This window comes from Clinocottus analis, unplaced genomic scaffold (assembly GCF_023055335.1).
Source record: "Clinocottus analis isolate CAN_PGR_092001 unplaced genomic scaffold, fCliAna1.0.p SCAF_58, whole genome shotgun sequence".
NCBI lineage: Eukaryota > Metazoa > Chordata > Actinopteri > Perciformes > Cottidae > Clinocottus > Clinocottus analis.
This window is the reverse complement of record NW_027176216.1, coordinates 135,001-157,500: the sequence shown is the minus strand read 5'-3', so window position 1 is coordinate 157,500 and position 22,500 is coordinate 135,001. Positions and strand designations below refer to the sequence as shown.

The 22,500-nt window shown below is 51.5% G+C and overlaps 1 protein-coding gene across 5 annotated transcripts in view; it reads right to left on the bottom strand.

The window, feature by feature from the left end:
- LOC137803536 (kalirin-like) overlaps positions 1 to 22,500 on the bottom strand; it is a 40,187-nt gene that overhangs the window by 13,007 nt on the left and 4,680 nt on the right. For 2 of the 5 annotated variants that reach the window (XM_068602051.1, XM_068602053.1), the window contains exons 2-41: positions 20,613 to 20,687; positions 20,429 to 20,543; positions 20,122 to 20,314; positions 19,769 to 19,992; positions 19,312 to 19,630; positions 18,717 to 18,839; positions 17,940 to 18,131; positions 17,032 to 17,163; positions 15,686 to 15,820; positions 15,521 to 15,613; positions 14,713 to 14,835; positions 14,035 to 14,151; positions 13,853 to 13,927; positions 13,645 to 13,767; positions 13,474 to 13,526; positions 12,937 to 13,084; positions 12,674 to 12,852; positions 12,500 to 12,597; positions 10,830 to 10,993; positions 10,619 to 10,738; positions 10,206 to 10,303; positions 9,911 to 10,049; positions 9,666 to 9,800; positions 9,273 to 9,420; positions 8,493 to 8,608; positions 7,876 to 7,998; positions 7,603 to 7,785; positions 7,212 to 7,336; positions 7,062 to 7,128; positions 6,697 to 6,806; positions 6,298 to 6,367; positions 6,104 to 6,193; positions 5,722 to 5,814; positions 4,941 to 5,052; positions 4,186 to 4,376; positions 3,669 to 3,770; positions 3,004 to 3,158; positions 2,816 to 2,918; positions 1,225 to 1,386; positions 580 to 787 (exon numbers count right to left, since the gene is read on the bottom strand). In XM_068602051.1, the coding sequence (XP_068458152.1) occupies positions 580 to 787; positions 1,225 to 1,386; positions 2,816 to 2,918; positions 3,004 to 3,158; positions 3,669 to 3,770; positions 4,186 to 4,376; positions 4,941 to 5,052; positions 5,722 to 5,814; positions 6,104 to 6,193; positions 6,298 to 6,367; positions 6,697 to 6,806; positions 7,062 to 7,128; positions 7,212 to 7,336; positions 7,603 to 7,785; positions 7,876 to 7,998; positions 8,493 to 8,608; positions 9,273 to 9,420; positions 9,666 to 9,800; positions 9,911 to 10,049; positions 10,206 to 10,303; positions 10,619 to 10,738; positions 10,830 to 10,993; positions 12,500 to 12,597; positions 12,674 to 12,852; positions 12,937 to 13,084; positions 13,474 to 13,526; positions 13,645 to 13,767; positions 13,853 to 13,927; positions 14,035 to 14,151; positions 14,713 to 14,835; positions 15,521 to 15,613; positions 15,686 to 15,820; positions 17,032 to 17,163; positions 17,940 to 18,131; positions 18,717 to 18,839; positions 19,312 to 19,630; positions 19,769 to 19,992; positions 20,122 to 20,314; positions 20,429 to 20,543; positions 20,613 to 20,687 (5,331 nt within the window). Of the gene's footprint in view, positions 1 to 579; positions 788 to 1,224; positions 1,387 to 2,815; positions 2,919 to 3,003; positions 3,159 to 3,668; positions 3,771 to 4,185; positions 4,377 to 4,940; positions 5,053 to 5,721; positions 5,815 to 6,103; positions 6,194 to 6,297; positions 6,368 to 6,696; positions 6,807 to 7,061; positions 7,129 to 7,211; positions 7,337 to 7,602; positions 7,786 to 7,875; positions 7,999 to 8,492; positions 8,609 to 9,272; positions 9,421 to 9,665; positions 9,801 to 9,910; positions 10,050 to 10,205; positions 10,304 to 10,618; positions 10,739 to 10,829; positions 10,994 to 12,499; positions 12,598 to 12,673; positions 12,853 to 12,936; positions 13,085 to 13,473; positions 13,527 to 13,644; positions 13,768 to 13,852; positions 13,928 to 14,034; positions 14,152 to 14,712; positions 14,836 to 15,520; positions 15,614 to 15,685; positions 15,821 to 15,887; positions 15,901 to 17,031; positions 17,164 to 17,939; positions 18,132 to 18,716; positions 18,840 to 19,311; positions 19,631 to 19,768; positions 19,993 to 20,121; positions 20,315 to 20,428; positions 20,544 to 20,612; positions 20,688 to 22,500 lie in introns of those variants that run through there. The other 3 variants (XM_068602052.1, XM_068602054.1, XM_068602055.1) reach the window with 3 other exon arrangements.

The following is a 22,500-nucleotide window of genomic DNA, read 5'->3' as shown; positions in this document are numbered from 1 at the left end:
TGTTACTAGTGAGGACATGTAGTTTATCTTTGTTACTAGTGGGGACATGTAGTTTATCTTTGTTACTAGTGAGGACATGTAGTTTATCTTTGTTACTAGTGAGGACATGTAGTTTATCTTTGTTACTAGTGAGGACATGTAGTTTATCTTTGTTACTAGTGGGGACATGTAGTTTATCTTTGTTACTAGTGAGGACATGTAGTTTATCTTTGTTACTAGTGAGGACATGTAGTTTATCTTTGTTACTAGTGGGGACATGTAGTTTATCTTTAGTTGTTTAGGTAACAGTAAAAACTCTTTTCCATTAAAGCGTCTCTATAATAAAGTTAAAAAAATGTCTGCTTTGTAAACATGTTTTTTTGCAGGACTGAAGTTAAACCAAAGGGAATAAGATGCTTCTTGAGGTGTCCTGCCTCTTTAAATGAGTCATGATGTGAAGGTGAAGCAGCAGAACCTTCACAACAAGCCGATTTCCATCTTTACAGGACGGAGAGACGGGATGTGGGACATGAACAACCCGTGAGGATGTTTAACGTTCCCTCTGCCTAAACAGGAAGTGACATGAACCCATGTACTTACTTCTGCCAGCGTTGGAGGAGTTGGAGGCGCTAGAGGAGGAGGTGGTGATGGTGGAGGACGAGTTAAAGGAGGAGGAGGTGGTGGTGCTGGTAGAGGAGGAGGAGGAGGAGGAGGTGGTGGTGCTGGTGGAAGCCGGGAGAAGCCCCTCCATGTCGGCTGCACTGTGTGAGTGTGACAGACAGAGGGCGCTCATCGGCAGTAAACCCTCCTGCAGGGACACAGAGACGCTCATGTAGTTACTAATGTAACTCCAGGTGCAACCTCTAGTCACGGTGGTTAGTTACATTGTTTACCAGGTGGATGGTTAGTTAGTTACATTGTTTACCAGGTGGATGGTTAGTTAGTTACATTGTTTACCAGGTGGATGGTTAGTTAGTTACATTGTTTACCAGGTGGATGGTTAGTTAGTTACATTGTTTACCAGGTGGATGGTTAGTTAGTTACATTGGTAGCTGTTGGGGACGTTTGGTTTGTGAGCTTCCGGGGCGTTTGATTTGTTACCTGGAGGGGCGTTTGATTTGTTACCTGGAGGGGCGTTTGATTCGTTACCTGGAGGGGCGTTTGATTCGTTACCTGGAGGGGCGTTTGATTTGTTACCTGGAGGGGCGTTTGATTTGTTACCTGGAGGGGCGTTTGATTCGTTACCTGGAGGGGCGTTTGATCCGTGGTTCTGACCAGACACCACCCGGGCCGTTCGGCCGAGCGCTCCACCAGCTCCACCGTCTGACCGCAGCGGACGCCGAGCTCTCCAGGTCCACCGGAGGAGAAGTCCAACAACACCACCACTAACTCACAGCCTCCAGACAGCTGGGGAGACAGACAGGGAGACAGAGGGTGAGACAGGCGGGGAGACAGAGGGTGAGACAGAGGGTGAGACAGGCGGGGAGACAGAGGGTGAGACAGAGGGTGAGACAGGCGGGGAGACAGAGGGTGAGACAGAGGGTGAGACAGGCGGGGAGACAGAGGGTGAGACAGAGGGTGAGACAGAGGGTGAGACAGGCGGGGAGACAGAGGGTGAGACAGGCGGGGAGAGAGACAGACAGACAGAGTAACTTCTGGAACATAATAACCGTGTTTTTATGAGAACTTGAGGGAAACATGTTCACTGGACTTGAAGGCAGCAGACCAGATCATGACATCATCATGTTCTCAAGCCGGCCAATCACAGCCGGCCAGAACGCATCATGTGACCCAGCAAGCACATGGGCTCCAGCTGGAGGAAACACACACACCCTCAGAGAGCCCACTGGGAGTACTGGGAGTACTGGAGTACTGGAGTACTCGGAGTACTGCAGTACTCCGAGTACTGGGAGTACCGGAGTACTGGGAGTACCGGAGTACTGGGAGTACTGGGAGTACCGGTGTACTGGGAGTACCGGAGTACCGGAGTACTGGGAGTACCGGAGTACTGGGAGTACCGGAGTACTGGAGTACTGGGAGTTCCCCGTCCAAATGAAACACAGATGTGAGCTGAAACATGCAGTACACATCACACATATACTTCTACTTTATACTTCTACTTTGACTTTATACTTTTACTTTATACATTTACTTTATACTATATTTTATAGTACTAGTTTGTTAATGTGAACACGTCAATAGATCCTTTGTGTACTACTGGGTAGTAGTAGTAGTAGTAGTAGTAGTAGTAGTAGTATTGTACTGCATCATAATGTGTTTAAATATAAAAAGTATCAAATAAATGTTCTGAAGTAGAAAATACAATATTTCCTTCTGAAATGCAGTATAAAGTATTAAGTAAAATTACTGCTTGTACTTCAGAACAGTAATTATTTATAAGTTTCTGCTTTTCTCTGATTTCATATCAAACTGTATATCGAAACAAAACAAGACATTTGAAAATAGTTCAAGACAAATATAATTAAATAAAACATTTTTAACAACATGCTCTCGTATGTTTCCAGACGCAGTCGACTGCAACGAGCATCTCTAAACAAAACATAAGCAGTGTGTCAGCGAGGGAGGGGGGGGGGGCAGAGGCCACGCCCCCCCCCCCCCTCCTGCCCAGCTGAACCCGACAGGTAGAAGAATGAAACGTACCTCGTGAGGAGAACCGAGAGAAGGAAAGATTCTAAAGACACTGAAGAGGAAACACCCAACAGCTGCAGTGACGTTATCACTGTGGGACACGCCCCTCTGAGTGATGTCATCACTGTGGGACACGCCCCTCTGGGTGATGTCTGTGTGTGTGTGTGTGTGTGTGTGTGTGTGTCACCTTGTCGCTGTCGGCCGTGTTCTGGGACGTCCTGGAGGCGATGGACACGGTGTCCGGTTGGCTGCTGGCGTCTCCCAGACTGTCTGCGTCCTCGCTGGTCTCCCTGATGGAGGAGACGTGATGTTGTTGTTTTTGTTGTTGTTGTTGTTGTTGTGGTTGTGTAAACAGAGATGGAGGAATGCTCTGACCTGCGGCTGATGCTGCGCTGGCGCCCCAGGGTGGGGTTGGGGGTCTTGGGCAGCGGGATGGGCTCCCTCAGCGCCCCCCGCAGGTGGCCCCGCCTCTCCTGGATCACCTGGCGGATGCTGCGCACCCACTCCTGCTTCAGCTCCAGGGACGCCGCCTGGGGGCGGAGCCTCGTGAGTTCACTCGTTCACTTCACTTCGCCCATTCACGTCGCCCGTTCACGTCGCCCGTTCACTTCACCCGTTCACTTCACTTCACCCGTTCACGTCGCCCGTTCACTTCACTCGTTCACTTCACCCGTTCACTTCACTTCACCCGTTCATGTCGCCCGTTCACTTCACTCGTTCACTTCACCCGTTCACTTCACTTCACCCGTTCATGTCGCCCGTTCACTTCACTCGTTCACTTCACCCGTTCACTTCACTTCACCCGTTCACGTCGCCCGTTCACTTCACCCGTTCACTTCACTTCACCCGTTCACTTCACTTCACCCGTTCACTTCACCCGTTCACTTCACTTCACCCGTTCACTTCACCCGTTCACTTCACCCGTTCACTTCACTTCACCCGTTCACTTCACCCGTTCACTTCACCCGTTCACTTCACCCGTTCACTTCACTTCACCCGTTCACTTCACCCGTTCACTTCCTGCCCGCCGGCTCACGCACCTTCAGAACCGTCTTGTTGTCGGAGGTCGGCGTCCGGCCCACCCACAGGGCGAACTTACAGGGGTCACCCTCTATGTGCTCTGTGACACCCAGCTCCGAGGTCTGAGGGAGGGACAGTGAACACAGGTATTGTTCTATTGTTTCTATTGTTCTCCTGACAGTGAACACAGGTATTGTTCTATTGTTTCTATTGTTCTCCTGACAGTGAACACAGGTATTGTTCTATTGTTTCTATTGTTCTCCTGACAGTGAACACAGGTATTGTTCTATTGTTTCTATTGTTCTCCTGACAGTGAACACAGGTATTGTTCTATTGTTTCTATTGTTCTCCTGACAGTGAACATAGGTATTGTTCTATTGTTTCTATTGTTCTCTTGACAGTGAACACAGGTATTGTTCTATTGTTTCTATTGTTCTCTTGACAGTGAACACAGGTATTGTTCTATTGTTCTCCTGACAGTGAACATAGGTATTGTTCTATTTTTCTATTGTTCTCCTGACTGAACAATAGGCTCACCCTCAGTCGGCTCTTGTAGACGTATTTGATTCTTCCCGACGAGTCCTTGATCTCCTTGCTGAAGATGAGTGACAGCTCAAACAGGAAGAGGTGTCGGTCCCGCCCCTTCCTGATCAGGGACTTGGGCTCCCAGACCAGGAAAGAGTCCTGCAGGAGCAGCTCGCCCTGCACCTCCAGCCCCTCCTCCAGCCCTAGATGATGAAGTATACATCTACCTGAGCATCACACAAACACAGTAATACCATAACACAATAACAACATAACACCAGCCCCCTAAAGTCATGCGTACTTGGTTTAAAGCCATGCATACTTGGTTTAAAGCCATGCATACTTGGTATAAAGCCATGTGTACTTGGTATAAAGTCATGTGTACTTGGTTTAAAGTCATGCATACTTGGTTTAAAGCCATGCATACTTGGTTTAAAGCCATGCATACTTGGTATAAAGTCATGTGTACTTGGTTTAAAGTCATGCATACTTGGTTTAAAGCCATGCATACTTGGTTTAAAGCCATGCATACTTGGTTTAAAGCCATGCGTACTTGGTTTAAAGCCATGCATACTTGGTTTAAAGCCATGCATACTTGGTATAAAGTCATGCGTACTTGGTTTAAAGTCATGCATACTTGGTTTAAAGTCATGTGTACTTGGTTTAAAGTCATGCGTACTTGGTATAAAGTCATGTGTACTTGGCATGAAGTAAGAATGTGAGTGAACCCTGTCCTTCACAATAAAAGCCCAGAACATGCGTGCTACCTTCCAGCATGCTAACGTGCATAGCATCGTTAGCTCTCTTGGGGACGCTCAGCATCACGTCCAGCCCTTCTCTGATCTCGCCCTTCCCCTCTTCGCAGCAGCCCAGCAGCTCCTGCACACAACACATGAAGTACTTTCTCGTAGTATTCATGCTGGTACGCTCGTGCTGGAGCAAGTACTTCTGAATACAACGTTGTATTAAATGCTTGTATACACGACTGTTCCCTCATAATTTCAGGATATTTATTCAAGAGTTCATGTTTCCTTCATGTTCACATTTATTGATGTTTTCTTTAGTAAATAATTACGAACCTGAATATTCCCTCTGGAATACTTTACAGTACTGTGCTAGTACTAGTACCTTGAGCAGCAGCTGGTACTTGGTGATCCTCTGGACTGAGTACCTCACAGTACTGTGCTAGTACTAGTACCTTGAGCAGCAGCTGGTACTTGGTGATCCTCTGGACTGAGTACCTCACAGTACTGTGCTAGTACTAGTACCTTGAGCAGCAGCTGGTACTTGGTGATCCTCTGGACTGAGTACCTCACAGTACTGTGCTAGTACTAGTACCTTGAGCAGCAGCTGGTACTTGGTGATCCTCTGGACTGAGTACCTCACAGTACTGTGCTAGTACTAGTACCTTGAGCAGCAGCTGGTACTTGGTGATCCTCTGGACTGAGTACCTCACAGTACTGTGCTAGTACTAGTACCTTGAGCAGCAGCTGGTACTTGGTGATCCTCTGGACTGAGTACCTCACAGTACTGTGCTAGTACTAGTACCTTGAGCAGCAGCTGGTACTTGGTGATCCTCTGGACGGGCTTGATGAGGGCGGAGGAGATGGAGTTGGTGAGTCCGTGTCGGCGCTGAACCTCCTGCAGGAAACAGCAGCGAGAATATTTATTACTGTGTTGTTGTTGTTGTGTTCAGAGCTTCAGGGGAGTACATCTAGTACATCTAGTACATCTAGTACATGTCCTGAGTGTGCAGTAAATATTGCAGTGTTGTTTTGTTATGTACTACTAGTTGTAGTAGTGGTTGTGTACTAGTTGTTGTTGTTGACTAGTTGTTGTTGTTATGTACTACTAGTTGTAGTAGTTGTAGTAGTGGTTGTGTACTAGTTGTTGTGTACTACTAGTAGTTGTTGTTGTTGTTGACACACACCTGGAAGAAGCCCGCTCCGTGCTGCTGGATCAGCAGACTGGAGTCCGGCTTGTTTCTGCAGTACGTCACGTACATGTGGAACTTATCCGCCTGCAACACAACGTGTACTGAGTACTAGTACAACGTGTACTGGGTACGAGTACCTGCGGTACTTTGTCTGTTGTTGATTGTATTTAAGACAACAAAGCGGTTACCCAGGTAACGAAACAATGGCCGACGTCCTCGGGAAGCTGCTCGTAGTTTTCCAGCTCCTTCAGGAAAATACTGCAAAACACAGTACAAATACACATTATGCTTACTCTAGAGCTTATGTGAGTACTACATGTATAGAACTGTTCTACATGTATTGTAGTACATTCATCAGTACCTGTCCTGTGTGTGTACTAATACAGTACATGTAGCAGTACTTTAGCAGTACTTTAGTACCTGGATGTGTGTACTAATACAGTACATGTAGCAGTATTTAGCAGTACTTTAGTACCTGGATGTGTGTACTAATACAGTACATGTAGCAGCACTTTAGCAATACTTTAGTACCTGGATGTGTGTACTAATACAGTACATGTAGCAGTACTTTAGCAGTACTTTAGTACCTGTTGTGGAACTCGTAGAGGTCCTGGATGTTCCCGAACACGACGTCGTCCTTGCTGCTGAGACCCGGTGGAACGTCCTCTGAGCCGCTCGTCATCTCCCACATGTACGTCTGTACGAGGTAGAAGTATTACTGTGAGGAAATACTACTCAGGAGGATGTAGTACTACGTGGTATTACTACCCGGTAGATGTTTTAGAAGTGTTCTGCAGGCCGGCCAGCAGAGGTCGCTGCATTCTGTATTTTATTTGTAGACGGATGAGCTATGAGGTACTCTGTTGTACTTCAGGACTTTGTGGTGTTGTCTGCTACCAGCTGGGTAGTATTCTGTGGTACTGTGTGGTACTGCAGTACTATGAGTGTGTACCTCAATGCACTCCTGCAGATCTCTAACGTAGACTCTTTCCGTCTGAAGCAGCTCCGCCATGATGTACCTGAGCACAGGACGCGCGTCAGCACAGCGGGTACTTCCGGTGGTCGTACTCGTACCAGTAGTACTTGTACTAGCAGTACTCACTCCTTCTTGCGGGCCGAGCGCCGCTTCTCGTCGCTGACCTGCTGACTCGGGTCGGACAAGTTGACCTCGGGGTCCGAGTCCGACAGGCTGTTGGGGATCAGCTCCAACTCCAGGTCCTTAGTGTCCTGCACAGGAAGTACTCACAGGAAGTACTGCTGTACTACTGCTGTACACAGGAAGTACTGCTGTGCTACTGCTGTACCCATGCAGTACTGCTGTACTGCTGCTGTACACTTGCAGTATGCAGTACTACCAGTGTACCCATGCAGTACTGTATGTGTACACTGGTAGTACTGCAGTACTGCATGGGTACACTGGTAGTACTGCAGTACAGCAGTACTGCAGTACTACCAGCATTCAGTACTGCTGTCCTCCTGCTCTGCTGCAGTACCTGGGCGCAGCCTCCCAGCGCCGCCTCCAGCAGGTGGCGCTGCTGGCTCATGCGCACGGTGAAGTCTCGGTAGCGTTTGTCCACAGCGGAGACGCAGCGGCGCAGCTCGGCGCGGTGGGCGTGGCCTTTCGCCAGCATGCTCTCGGCCAATTGGATCAGCAGGTGAACCTTTTCCTGTGTGTGCTGGGAGGCAGAGCGGACAGGTAAGTGTGTGTGTGTGTGTGTGTGTGTGTGTGTGTGTGTGTGTGTGTGTGTGTGTGTGTGTGTTCTCACCTTGGCAGACACACAGAACTCTCGGTGTTGGGTCAGCAGTTCCTGCGTCTCGGCCACGTTGGCCCCCGGTGAGGTGTGCGTGGCCAGGTAGTGGTCACCTGACTGCTGCAGCCAATCCAGAGCCTGCAGCAGAAAACACACGTACAGGATGTAAATACTGATGATAACAACAGAATAATACAAATATGAGTTGAGACCTTCAGACACAAATACTGAAGTCTTCCATTTGTTTGTGTCCGTCCTCTATTTTCTTCCCATGATGCTTTGGGGCATGTCTCTGAAGACGGGTTAGGGTTATCATGCATCATTTAGCAGAAGCACCTCTCATCATTTTTATTTTGCTAATTGGTCAAAATAAGTTTTTAGTCGTACTTGTACTTTATTTGAGTTGATCCATTTTATGTCTGAAAACTCTACTTTTACCATTAGGATTGTTATGCTTCACAATAAAAGCATTTATTAGACTAACTTTGTGATCAAATAAGTTTAAAAAAAAGTAACAGAACAACATACAAGCTCTTTCATTCTGTCAGTACATTCGGCCGATACAACCTGTAACTGATGAAGACAAAGTGTTGTGAATCCTCCAGAAGTGAAGGAGCGCTCTGGCCGAGTACCTGCTGGGTGTGGCTCTGGAACATCAGGTACTGCTGGCACTGGTCCAGTCTGCGTTTCTTCAGGGTCCAGAAGTGCAGGACTCGGTTCTCCCTCTGGAGCAGCTCACTGAGGATACCTGCAGGGCGACACACCGGGTCAGAGCCAGCAGAGGTCCCGGCTCCCCCCAGGGCGCCTTCCCCGGCTCCCCCCAGGGCGCCACCCCGGCGTCCCCCAGGGTGCCACCCCGCCTCCCCCCAGGGCGCCTTCCCCGCCTCCCCCCAGGGCGCCTTCCCGGCTCCCCCCCCCAGGGCGCGTCCCCCAGGGCGCGTCCCCCAGGGCGCCTCCCCGGCTCCCCCCAGGGTGCCACCCCGGCGTCCCCCAGGGTGCCACCCCGCCTCCCCCCAGGGCGCCTTCCCCGCCTCCCCCCAGGGCGCCTCCCCGGCTCCCCCCAGGGTGCCACCCCGGCGTCCCCCAGGGTGCCACCCCGCCTCCCCCCAGGGCGCCTTCCCCGCCTCCCCCCAGGGCGCCTCCCCGGCTCCCCCCAGGGCGCCTTCCACGGCTCCCCCCAGGGTGCCACCCCGGCTCCCCCCAGGGCGCCTCCCGGCGTCCCCCAGGGCGCCTCCCCGGCTCCCCCCAGGGCGCCTCCCGGCGTCCCCCAGGGTGCCACCCCGGCGTCCCCCAGGGCGCCTCCCCGGCTCCCCCCAGGGCGCCTCCCCGGCTCTCCCCAGGGCGCCTCTCCGGCGTCCCCCAGGGCGCCTCCCCGGCTCTCCTGCCCTTCTCGGTTTTTGAACGTGTTTCACCTTTGACCTGCTGCTCCGGGACCCGCGAGTGGCCCGTGACCTCGGGGGCCCCCGTCCCGCCGTGGCCTGAGATGTTGGCCATGGTGGCGCTGTTGCGGTGGATGTACTTGAGGAAGACTTCGGCGTTCCTCCGGGCCAGAGTGCAGGCCTGCAGCCAGGGGAACAGAGCGGTGAGAGACTGTTGAACAGTGCCAGTCAGGTGCCACTAAGGGAACGGTCAGGTGCCACAAAGGGAACAGTGAGGTGCCACAAAGGGAACAGTGAGGTGCCACTAAGGGCCTGTAAAGTTCCAGTAACTCCTCTGTCACTCCTCTGTAACTCCTCTAACTCCTCTGTCACTCCTCTGTAACTCCTCAGTAACTCCTCTATAACTCCTCAGTAACTCCTCGTCACCTTCAGGAATGCCTCCTTCTGCTCCATGTGTTTGCTGACGAGCGGCAGCAGGAGCTCTGGCTGCCGCTCTCCGCCTCCACACCAGTCCTCCTCCCTCCGGTACTCCTGCTCCAGACTCTCCAGCACCCCGCACACCTGGAGGGGCAGACAGACAGGTAGACAGACAGACAGGCAAGCAGGCAGACAGACAGACATTTAGGTACACAGGCAGACAGACAGGTAGGTAGACAGACAGTCGGTGATACCTGCTGGGAGGTCCTGTAGAAAGCTGCAGAGGCGTTGACCAGTTTGAGTCGGTCCTCGATCCTCAGCATCAGGGTCTGCCAGTGCAGCGCCACCGTCTGGGCACAAGACCTCACTGCATCTGGGTCATAGTGACCTGACCTGTGGGGTGTCGGGGATTATTACACAAGTTATTACACAAGTTATCACACAGGTTATTACATGGGTTATTACACAGGTTGATACATGGGTTATTAGCTTGTGACTAACGCTAAGCGCAGACGTGCAGGGTGTGAAACCACGATGGCGGCGACTCACCTGACCAGTAGCTCCGCCCTTTGCTGCAGAGCCAGCGCCACCTGGTGGGTTCTCTGCAGGGAGTCTGCGTGGAGCAGCGCCTGCAGAGACACTTCCATCTGTCAATCATCCACACGACACAATATAGAAATATAGATAGAAATATCATAGTTAGCTGCTAATGAAATTAAGAATCCACTAATATTCTGCTTCACATGGCGCCGCTCCGCAGTTTCTCTGGTTTGTGGTCACATGACTGTCTCAGGTGAATCAATCATGACGTCATAGTTTCACTGAGGAGAGGTGAATGTTTTTAACACAATCTGCTGAAAGTAAACAAGTTATTTGAGGAGAGATTTTAATGAGACGGAAGAGGTCGTCACTCGTGATGCGTTCAAAGACCGTGGGAAAGATCAAAACAGGGGTGCAGTTACCTCGATGGCCTGCTGGAGGCGCTCGTGTTCCCGCTGCAGCTGCTCGGCTTCAGACAGACAGCTGGAGTTCAACATGCAGGACGACAGCATGACCTCGCCCTCTGAGATCCAACCCAGAACCTGAGGACAGACAGGTGGAGGTCGGTCCGTTGCAGGGTGTGTGTGTGTGTGTGTGTGTGTGTGTGTGTGTGTGTGTGTGCGTGTGTGTTACCTGCTTGACCTGGCTCTGCAGGTGTCTCAGCTGCAGGTTCTGCTCCAGGTGTGTGTGCGTGTGATCTGCGATTTGCTGCAGCTCCTTCTGTTTGTCCTGCAGGAGGCGCTGCAGTTCCTCAACCTGAGCGGAGAGACCTCCCTCCGCCTCCGACAGCTCAATACCTGACACACACACACACACACACACACACACACACACACACACACACACACACACACACACACAGCAGGAGCTTGAGAGTGGGGACCTTTTTGGCTGGTTAGGTCCTCGCAAGTGCAGTAATACAAATGTTTGTGCGTGTGTGTGTTTGTGTGTGTGTATGTGTGTGTGCGGGTGTGCGCGCAAATCCAATACGCTGGTTTCCATGGGGACCAGCTGTGTGCTTCAGAGAGCAGTTTCCCTGGCAACCCCATCCCCCCTCCCCCCTCATACCTCCATCATGCCGAACCCGTCAGACCAACGAGCTGCTGTGTTCTGATAATGTTCTCTTCAGAGTGACCCGGTTTGAACCGGTTTGAACCGGTGTGAACCGGTTTGAACCAATGTCAACCGGTTTGAACCGGTGTGACCCGGTTTGCCGCCATCAAAGCCCTCCGAAACCCTCATGGAGAACCCCTCAAGGAGAACCCCTCAATGTCAATGAGAACCCCTCATGGAGAACCACTCATGGAGAACCTCTTGAAGCTCCAATTGGGAGCACCTCGAGGACTACATGAACCCTTTCATGAATCTCTGTCCACGGTCCAGTGGAGCAGACTGAGGATCCGTATGCATGGACGTCCTACAAAAACCTCTAGGGCCTTTAAAGGAAGCACGAGCACCCACCCAGAACCCCCAGAGCCCACCGAGAAGCTACTGGAACCAACTCGTTGAATCGACCTAGTTACCAGTGGAAGACTATCAAGGGTCTCGAGGACCACTGGAAGTATGAGGAGACCTTTGGAACCCCAACAGGAATATCGCCCTGTGAAGGAGCACTGGAACCCAGGCAAGGCACCGGAAAATCTCTAAAGGTTTTCCTTTAAAGGGAGAGACCTACAGAACCCCCCAAGAACCTCTGAACCCTCCAAGGAGCACTATAAATTACATTTGGACCCCTGAAATCATGACCTCAAGAGCCCCCTCAGGAACACCACGAACAACCGCTGGAACCCAACACAAGACTATTGGGTCGCTGGAACGCTGTCAATGACCCGTTCAAGACTTCTCATGAAAGCCCTTCAGAACCATTGAATCCCTTAAAGTGAGTCTTCCTCAAGATCTTCCAAAAGCCCTCAACTCTTCTTAGGTACTTTAAGCTTAAAAAACACCAAATAACCTTTGGAAAACCTTGTAGGAATTACCAGAAACAACTTCAGGCCCTTTAATACCTCCTCAGGTAGCATTTAGAAACCACCCGAGAACCTCTGGAACCCCATAATGGACTCCACCTCTGAAGAACCACAGCTGCATCGGGCACCATTAGAACTCCTTTGAGGAGTAAAAGAAACCATTTTAGATGCTCTGGAAGACCCTCAAGGACACATTTAGATCCTTTCTGGTTCCTTGTGGTGTACCCCAGAGCTCAATACTAGACCCCTTTCATTTTCCATCCATATAAGCTGCCATGATGTTCTTTCATTCAAACACCCGGTGGACTGCCGATACGGTAACTAGGCGGCTCTTACCTGAGGCCTGGACCTCAGTGATGTACTGCTGAAGGTCGTGACCTTGCTGGATGACCTCATAGATCATGTTATTCATAGCCAGCCTCCGTTCCATATGCCTGCAGATCAATAAATCAGTCAATGCCTGACGTTTTTATTTTATTTTGATGAGTGGGGATGATGCCGCTTGTTTACCTGTGGATGCGCTGCTGTGCTAGCGTTAGCACCTCAGGTGTCTCCACCAGCCGCGACTGCCCCAATGTTAGCTTGTCCTGGTTCGCTTCGGCTAGCCGCGACGATGCTACCTTCTCTGCGGAGAAGTCCTGGGACTGTTTTTGTAGGTCCTGCTTCCAGGCATCCATTTCCCCCGTCACCTAGGAATCACAAACGCACCCGTGAGGTCGTTGACCTTAACCCAGTGGAGGTAGGTGCAGCATCTTATTGAATCAACGCTTTACCTCCAGAGTGCACTGCTGCAGGATGCGGAGCTGCAGGTAAACATCCAGTCGGATCTTCCTCTGGTGAAAAAGTTCCTCCAGCTGAACGTGAGACTCCTCCAGCTGCTGCAGCACTGTCTCCACGTGGGCCACCGAGCTGCCCTGAGGCCTGAAACAAACGCACCTCCCATGATTAAACAAATCACAACAATCCCACAACGTTTCCATTGCAACAACACCACACGTAGTCAGGAAACAACCTTAGATAATGATTTACAAAACAGAAAACAAGCGCACCCACATCAGATATGAACCCAACCGCACCACAGGAAGGACTGGTTCTCTACACTCAAACAAAACAAAGGCTCCCAAAATACAAACTAGAAGAAAGGCACACTGAGCATGGCTCTCGTGGGTCACAGAGCGACGTACAGGCCTAAAACAAACCTCCTCGCCTGGCTTTTGCCAACCCAACACAATAGTTACATACACCGGCTCCACACCGGCCTCTGCGCTGCCCCGACCAGGGAATCAAACGCGCCTACGCTCGGTGTGTACCTGAGTTGCAGGATGAGGTCCTCTCCTTCCCGGATGACACTCATTGCAGCTTCCTGTAGGTCAGGGTTAGAATTGGGGTTAGTGTGAGGGTTAGTGTGAGCGTTAGCAGTCACGGCAGGGTTAGGTGGTTACGGCGGGTCAGGGTCAGAGGTCAGAGGTCAGCGGGGTTACCTGTGTGTTCGCCTGTTGCTGCTGCTGCTGGCTGATCAGAGCCTGAAGCGCCTCTACGGTGTCGGGACAAACACCGAGGTCTGAGGAGAGCTGCTTCTGGAGGCCCTCCATCCACACCGAGAGCTGGAGGAGGAGGAGGAGAGGTGAGGAAGATACCCCTTCCATATGTACTCGTGTGTATCTGTATATTTGTACTTCAGTGTGTTACCTCCTTGGTGTGTGTGTAGAAAGACACAGCGAGGTCCAGCAGCTGCTTCCTCTGTTCAACTCTCTGTATGAACGCCTGCACACACACACACACACACACACACACACACACACACAATGATGTAATGCAATGACTTCCTGCCTCTGCCTTTCAGAATAAAAGCCTTTAAAGAGATGACCCACCTGCATGCGGAGCTCCAGGTCTCGGGCTGCCTGGTAGATCTCGTCCTCCTCACACTCTCCAGACTGAGCCAGCTGGTCTGCTGCTTCCAGGAGCTTCTCTGCATTAGTGTATGTGTTCTACACACGCACACGCACACACACACACACACACACACACACACACACACACACACACACACAGGTCTCAGTGGGGTTTAGTTAGTCCAGGCCTCAGTGGGGTTTAGTTAGTCCAGGCCTCAGCGGGGTTTAGTTAGTCCAGGCCTCAGCGGGGTTTAGTTAGTCCAGGCCTCAGCGGGGTTTAGTTAGTCCAGGCCTCAGCGGGGTTTAGTGGTTTAGTTAGTCCAGGCCTCAGCGGGGTTTAGTTAGTCCAGGCCTCAGTGGGGTTTAGTTAGTCCAGGCCTCAGCGGGGTTTAGTTAGTCCAGGCCTCAGCGGGGTTTAGTTAGTCCAGGCCTCAGTGGGGTTTAGTTAGTCCAGGCCTCAGCGGGGTTTAGTTAGTCCAGGCCTCAGCGGGGTTTAGTTAGTCCAGGCCTCAGCGGGGTTTAGTTAGTCCAGGCCTCAGTGGGGTTTAGTTAGTCCAGGCCTCAGTGGGGTTTAGTTAGTCCAGGCCTCAGCGGGGTTTAGTTAGTCCAGGCCTCAGCGGGGTTTAGTTAGTCCAGGCCTCGTCCAGCGGGGTTTACCTGTGCCACCTGCTGGAAGTCGTCGTGGCGTTTCTGCAGCGCTCGCGCTCGGTGCAGAGATTTCCCGACTCCGCTGTGCTTGTTAAGGAAAACCTCTCCGTGCTGCTCCACCCAGTCCAGCACCTGAGAGACAGACAGGTGGGGAGCAAAGGGGTGTCAATCTGGATCTGGATCTAATTCTGGATCTGGTTGTGGTTTTGGATCTGGTCTTGGATCTGGTTCTGGTTCTGGTGTTTGAATGAAAGAACATCATCCTGGATCTGGATTTGGTTCTGGTTCTGGATCTGGAGCAAGTTCCTTATCTGGTTCTGGATCTGGGTCTGGTTCTGGATCTAGTTCTGGATCTGGATCTAGTTCCTTATCTGGTTCTGGATCCGGTTCTGGATCTAGTTCTGGATCTGGTTCTGGATCCGGTTCTGGATCTAGTTCTGGATCTGGTTCTGGCTCTGCATCTAGTTCTGGTTCTGGATCTGGTTCTGGATCTGGATCTAGTTCCTTATCTGGTTCTGGATCTGGTTCTGAATTTAGTTCTGGATCTAGTTCCTGATCTGGTTTGGAATCTAGTTCTGGATCTGGTTCTTGTTCTGGATCTGGATCTGGATCTAGTTCCTTATCTGCTTCTGGATCTGGTTCTGGATCTAGTTCCTGATCTGCTTCTGGATCTGGTTCTGGATCTTGTTCTGGATCTGGATCTGGATCTGGTTCTGGATCTGGAGCTAATTCTTTGTGTGGTTCTGGATCTGGATCTATTTCTGGTTTTGGATCTGGATCTGGTTCTGGATCTAGTTCTGGATCTGGTCCTGCCTACCTGTCTGACATCCTGTTGGAACACACACAGCTGCAGGCGCTGGTGGAGGCGGAGCTTGCGGTGCTGCCACACCCCCTCGACCTCGTGATGACCCTGCAGAGAGAGAACACGTCAGGCCACCTGTCTGTCTGCCGCTCAGGTGAGACACGAGACCAGCAGCCGCACCTGCATGACCTGGTGCAGAACTCCCATGATGCCGTGCGTGGCGGCCGTGAAGTCCGGTTTAGTCGCAGAGTTGTCGGAGTCGGTTGCCGGGCAACGCTGGAGAACGTCCATTAAGGCTTTACCTGTCTCACTGACCTGCACGCAGAGAGACAGGCAGGTTCAGACAGACAGGCTGCGGACAGACAGACAGACAGACAGATACCTGTGTGTAGGAAGCACACAGGTATGCAGACAGACAGGTATGCAGACAGAAAGGTACCTGTGTGTAGGAAGCACACAGGTATGCAGACAGACAGGTATGCAGACAGACAGGTACCTGTGTGTAGGAAGTACACAGGTATGCAGACAGACAGGTACCTGTGTGTAGGAAGCACACAGGTATGCAGACAGACAGACAGGTATGCAGACAGACAGGTATGCAGGCAGACAGGTACCTGTGTGTAGGAAGCACACAGGTATGCAGACAGACAGGTATGCAGACAGACAGGTACCTGTGTGTAGGAAGCACACAGGTATGCAGACAGACAGGTATGCAGACAGACAGGTACCTGTGTGTAGGAAGTACACAGGTATGCAGACAGACAGGTACCTGTGTGTAGGAAGTACACAGGTATGCAGACAGACAGGTACCTGTGTGTAGGAAGCACACAGGTATGCAGACAGACAGACAGGTATGCAGACAGACAGGTATGCAGGCAGACAGGTACCTGTGTGTAGGAAGCACACAGGTATGCAGACAGACAGGTATGCAGACAGACAGGTACCTGTGTGTGGGAAGCACACAGGTATGCAGACAGACAGGTATGCAGACAGACAGGTACCTGTGTGTAGGAAGCACACAGGTATGCAGACAGACAGGTACCTGTGTGTAGGAAGTACACAGGTATGCAGACAGACAGGTACCTGTGTGTAGGAAGCACACAGGTATGCAGACAGACAGACAGGTATGCAGACAGACAGGTATGCAGGCAGACAGGTACCTGTGTGTAGGAAGCACACAGGTATGCAGACAGACAGGTATGCAGACAGACAGGTACCTGTGTGTGGGAAGCACACAGGTATGCAGACAGACAGGTATGCAGACAGACAGGTACCTGTGTGTAGGAAGCACACAGGTATGCAGACAGACAGGTACCTGTGTGTAGGAAGCACACAGGTATGCAGACAGACAGGTATGCAGGCAGACAGGTACCTGTGTGTAGGAAGCACACAGGTATGCAGACAGACAGACAGGTATGCAGACAGACAAGTATGCAGACAGACAGGTACCTGTGTGTAGGAAGCACACAGGTATGCAGACAGACAGACAGGTATGCAGACAGACAAGTATGCAGACAGACAGGTACCTGTGTGTAGGAAGCACACATCTCCTCGTTCACTTCCTGGTGTTTCTTCGTCGCGGCTTCTAGCTCTAATGTCGCCGATGGCAACGGCCCTTCAGAGCACACCTGAACCCAGGTGTGCACTCTGAGCAGGAACTGGAGACAGGTAGAGAGACAGACAGGGAGAGAGACAGAAAGGTAGAGAGACAGACAGGTGAGACAGGTTCAGTAGGTAGAGAGGTAGAGACACAGACAGGTAGAGAGACAGACAGGGAGAGAGACAGACAGGTAGAGAGACAGACAGGTAGAGAGACAGACAGGGAGAGAGACAGACAGGTAGAGAGACAGAAAGGTAGAGAGACAGACAGGGAGAGAGACAGAAAAGTAGAGAGACGGACAGGTAGAGAGACAGACAGGTAGAGAGACAGACAGGTAGAGAGACAGAAAGGTAGAGAGACAGACAGGGAGAGAGACAGACAGGTAGAGAGACAGACAGGTGAGACAGGTTCAGTAGGTAGAGAGGTAGAGAGACAGACAGGTAGAGAGACAGACAGGGAGAGAGACAGACAGGGAGAGAGACAGAAAGGTAGAGAGACAGACAGGTGAGACAGGTTCAGTAGGTAGAGAGGTAGAGAGACAGACAGGTAGAGCGACAGACAGGGAGAGAGACAGACAGGTAGAGCGACAGACAGGTAGAGAGACAGAAAGGTAGAGAGACAGACAGGTGAGACAGGTTCAGTAGGTAGAGAGGTAGAGAGACAGACAGGTAGAGAGACAGACAGGGAGAGAGACAGAAAGGTAGAGAGACAGACAGGTGAGACAGGTTCAGTAGGTAGAGAGGTAGAGAGACAGACAGGTAGAGAGACAGACAGGTAGAGAGACAGACAGGTAGAGAGACAGACAGGTAGAGAGACAGACAGGTGAGGCATCACCTGCTCCGCCCCCTGGTGGAAGCCGGTTGCCATGGCGAGCGTGTTGCTACGCTCCTCCAGCGCCGTCGTCAGGGTCTTCCAGTCGTCCTGTAACCGTGACGACACCGCGGCGATCCGTTCGGCGCCGTAGTGACCGGCCTCCTTCAGCCGGGTCGCCACGGAGACCACGCTGTCAACGTTTACACTGCCGTTCTGTCAACAACAAGGTACACACACAGGTAAACAACTCAGACTCACACACTCACACACACACACACACACACACACACACACTCACACACTCACACACACTCACACACACACACACTCACACACACACACACACTCACACACACACACACTCACACACTCAGACTCACACACTCACACACACACACACACTCTCACACACACACACACACACTCACACACTCACACACACACACACACACACACACACACACTCAGGCTCACACACACATACACACTCAGACTCACACACACACACACACACACACACACTCACACACACTCACACACTCAGGCTCACACACACACTCACACACTCACACACACACACACACTCAGACTCACACACACACACACACACACACACACACACACACACACACACACACACACACTCAGACTCACACACACACACACTCACACACACACTCAGACTCACACACACACACTCAGACTCACACACACACACACTCACACACTCAGACTCACACACACACACACACACACACACACACACACACACACACACACACACACACACACTCTCACCATGCAGTTGCTGGTGAAGTGCTGGTGTTGCGTCTGCAGCTCTCGGCCGTGTTGATGGTTCTGACCGACGTCCACCAGAGTCTGAAGGAACAGATCCCTGCTGTGAGAGATCCAGCCCGCCATCTGGGGAGAGAGGAGTACTACTGTTAGAAGTACTACTGTGAGAGAGGAGTACTACTGTGTGAGAGAGGAGTACTGTGAGAGAGGAGTACTGTGAGAGAGGAGTACTGTGAGAGAGTACTACTGTGAGAGTACTACTGTGAGAGACCAGCCTGACATCTGAGGAGTCAGACGACCGTCAGAGAGCTTGAACCTGAGAAGGTGAGTCATCTTCAGGACGTTTGTCTGGTATTCATGTTCCGGGCCTTCATTCTCTTGAGGTGCCTGCAGGTGAACCAGGATGTGTGATGCTCACCTTTCCTGCAGGTGAACCAGGATGTGTGATGCTCACCTTTCCTGCAGGTGAACCAGGATGTGTGACGCTCACCTTTCCTGCAGGTGAACCAGGATGTGTGACGCTCACCTTTCCTGCAGGTGAACCAGGATGTGTGACGCTCACCTTTCCTGCAGGTGAACCAGGATGTGTGACGCTCACCTTGGCGGCGTCCTGCTCGAACAGGTGCAGCTGCAGCACCTGGTCCAGGTGCATCTTCCTGTCGCTCCAGCTCTGCAGCAGGTGACCGCGAGCCGCCTGCAGGCGGTCCAGCAGAGACGAGACCTTCGGCGCCACGCTCTGGAAGTCGGCTCCGCCCGACAGCCAGCTGCCGTGACTGCCGCCACCGGCCTCGGCGGAGGCGTCGCCGTGCGAGGGGCCCAGGCGCATGCGCTGCAGCAAGCTCCTCCCCTCGCGCTCCAGGGAGTCGACCGGCGCCGTGGCGATGGCGTTACGAAGACGAGCGTGTTCCTCCAGAAGTCTGGAGGGCAAACGAGAGACACAGCTCCTGACGGGATCTACTGGCCGGATCTACTGACGGGATCTGCTCCTTTTGTTGAGCGCTGATCCGATCTGTTGCTTAGAAATACTTCAATCATATCTGTAATCAATAACTCACTTGCGGGCCTCGTCCACGTCCTGCGGCTCCGGTGTGCGGCTCAGCCCGGCCTCCAGCTGCTCCAGCTGGGCCAGCAGTTGCGTGGCGGCGCCGGTGAACTCCTCCAGACCCAGACGCAGCTCGGTCCACTCCACGTGGTCGTACTCCAGCGACCCGCCGAGGTCAGAGGTCAGCTGGGAAGGGTCGACGAGCCGGGACAGGCCCTCCACCGACACCAGGCTGGTCTGAGGACAGGGTCCAGTTAGCAGCAGAGTCTTTAACAGCAGTACTTTGGTTAACAGCAGTACTTTAGTCAGCAGCAGCAGTAATATTTCAGATTGTACTCGTTATCAGCAACAGAATCGCAGTAGTACCTCGAAGCTGAGCTTGGCGCTGCCCAGGTTGGTCTTGTGCTTCTGCCAGAAGGTGTCTGGTTTGATGAGCAGCGCCGTGTGGATGTTGGAGGAGAAGGACTCCTGCAGCGTCCGGAGAACCGGCTTCACGCTGTCCCACTTACTGCCGCGCATGTCCACCACCACCGTGAAGCCCCGAGCGCGCACGTCCTCGCTGACGGACAGACAGACGGGTTGAGAGCGAGACAGGTGGAGAGGCCACCGGGGACAGACAGGTTGAGAGCGAGACAGGTGGAGAGGCCACCGGGGACAGACAGAGGGTCCTTACCTGGGTACGGTGGCCAGGTAGATGACCAATAGGCTGAGGTCTTCCTGTTTTATTCGATCATGATTGGTCCTGGCAGGGAAGGTCAGTATCGGTCCGCCGCGCTTGTCCCGTCCGCCTGGAAGAACACAGTCCGTTAAACCGGCTCGGGACCGAGCCCAGAGATGTGCTGCTGTGTGCGCTTTACCCGACACGAAGGCCACTTTCTCTCTGAGCACCGTGAGGACGTCGACCGCTCGGACACACTCTGCTTTACCAGAACCTTGAGATAGAGAACATGTGGTAATAAAGGCTCAGTGAACACTTTACTAGAACCTTGAGATAGAGAACATGTGGTAATAAAGGCTCAGTGAACACCTTACTAGAACCTTGAGATAGAGAACATGTGGTCATAAAGGCTCAGTGAACACTTTACCAGAACCTTGAGATAGAGAACATGTGGTCATAAAGGCTCAGTGAACACTTTACCAGAACCTTGAGATAGAGAACATGTGGTCATAAAGGCTCAGTGAACACTTTACCAGAACCTTGAGATAGAGAACATGTGGTCATAAAGGCTCAGTGAACACTTTACTAGAACCTTGAGATAGAGAACATGTGGTCATAAAGGCTCAGTCAACACTTTACTAGAACCTTGAGATAGAGAACATGTGGTCATAAAGGCTCAGTGAACACTTTACCAGAACCTTGAGATAGAGAACATGTGGTCATAAAGGCTCAGTGAACACTTTACTAGAACCTTGAGATAGAGAACATGTGGTCATAAAGGCTCAGTCAACACTTTACTAGAACCTTGAGATAGAGAACATGTGGTCATAAAGGCTCAGTGAACACTTTACCAGAACCTTGAGATAGAGAACATGTGGTCATAAAGGCTCAGTGAACACTTTACTAGAACCTTGAGATAGAGAACATGTGGTCATAAAGGCTCAGTGAACACTTTACTAGAACCTTGAGATAGAGAACATGTGGTCATAAAGGCTCAGTGAACACTTTACTAGAACCTTGAGATAGAGAACATGTGGTCATAAAGGCTCAGTAGTCCTCAGTCAATAACGTTATTGATCCAAAGAAAAGTTACTCTGGACGACATTGTTTTAAAAAGTCGGAAATTTGCGTTTTTTTGTAATGTTGTGTGAAAGTGTTGCGTCATCTTTGACCCGTCAATGTTTAGGATGCCTGTTTGTTTTTAATGTCACTTCTTTCATGTTTTATCTTCACCAGATGTAATATGTATTTTGAGTTAAAAAAAAAAAGCTCAGAAAACAACATCAAACTACTTCCACCAAAACGAGCCAAACCACGCTGATCGACGTTTCAATTAAAAAGCTGACTGAGTGTGTGTGTGTGTGTGTGTGTGTGTGTGTGTGTGTGTGTGTGTGTGTGTGTGTGTGTGTGTGTGTGTGTGTGTGTATTTCGCAGAATAGCCTCATGTGCGTCAGATCATCCTGCACAGCGGGAGGAAGCTAATCCAACACACAAACACACACACTGAGGGCATTAAACATCTCACATTAGCGGCTCTACGAGCGCTGCTAACCCTCAGAGAGAGAATCTAAAAGCAGGAAGGAGATGAAGGAAAAAGCTCAGTTATTCAACCTAAACTAGTTCCTGGCGGCGTCCTTCTCATTCCTCCATGTCCTGGACCGATCCTTGTCCTGGTGTCCTCCCTTCAGACCGATCCTTGTCCTAGAGTCCTCCCTTCAGACCGATCCTTGTCCTAGAGTCCTCCCTCTGGACCGATCCTTGTCCTAGAGTCCTCCCTTCAGACCGATCCTTGTCCTAGAGTCCTCCCTCTGGACCGATCCTTGTCCTAGAGTCCTCCCTTCAGACCGATCCTTGTCCTAGAGTCCTCCCTTCAGACCGATCCTTGTCCTAGAGTCCTCCCTCTGGACCGATCCTTGTCCTAGAGTCCTCCCTTCAGACCGATCCTTGTCCTAGAGTCCTCCCTCTGGACCGATCCTTGTCCTAGAGTCCTCCCTTCAGACCGATCCTTGTCCTAGAGTCCTCCCTTCAGACCGATCCTTGTCCTAGAGTCCTCCCTTCAGACCGATCCTTGTCCTAGAGTCCTCCCT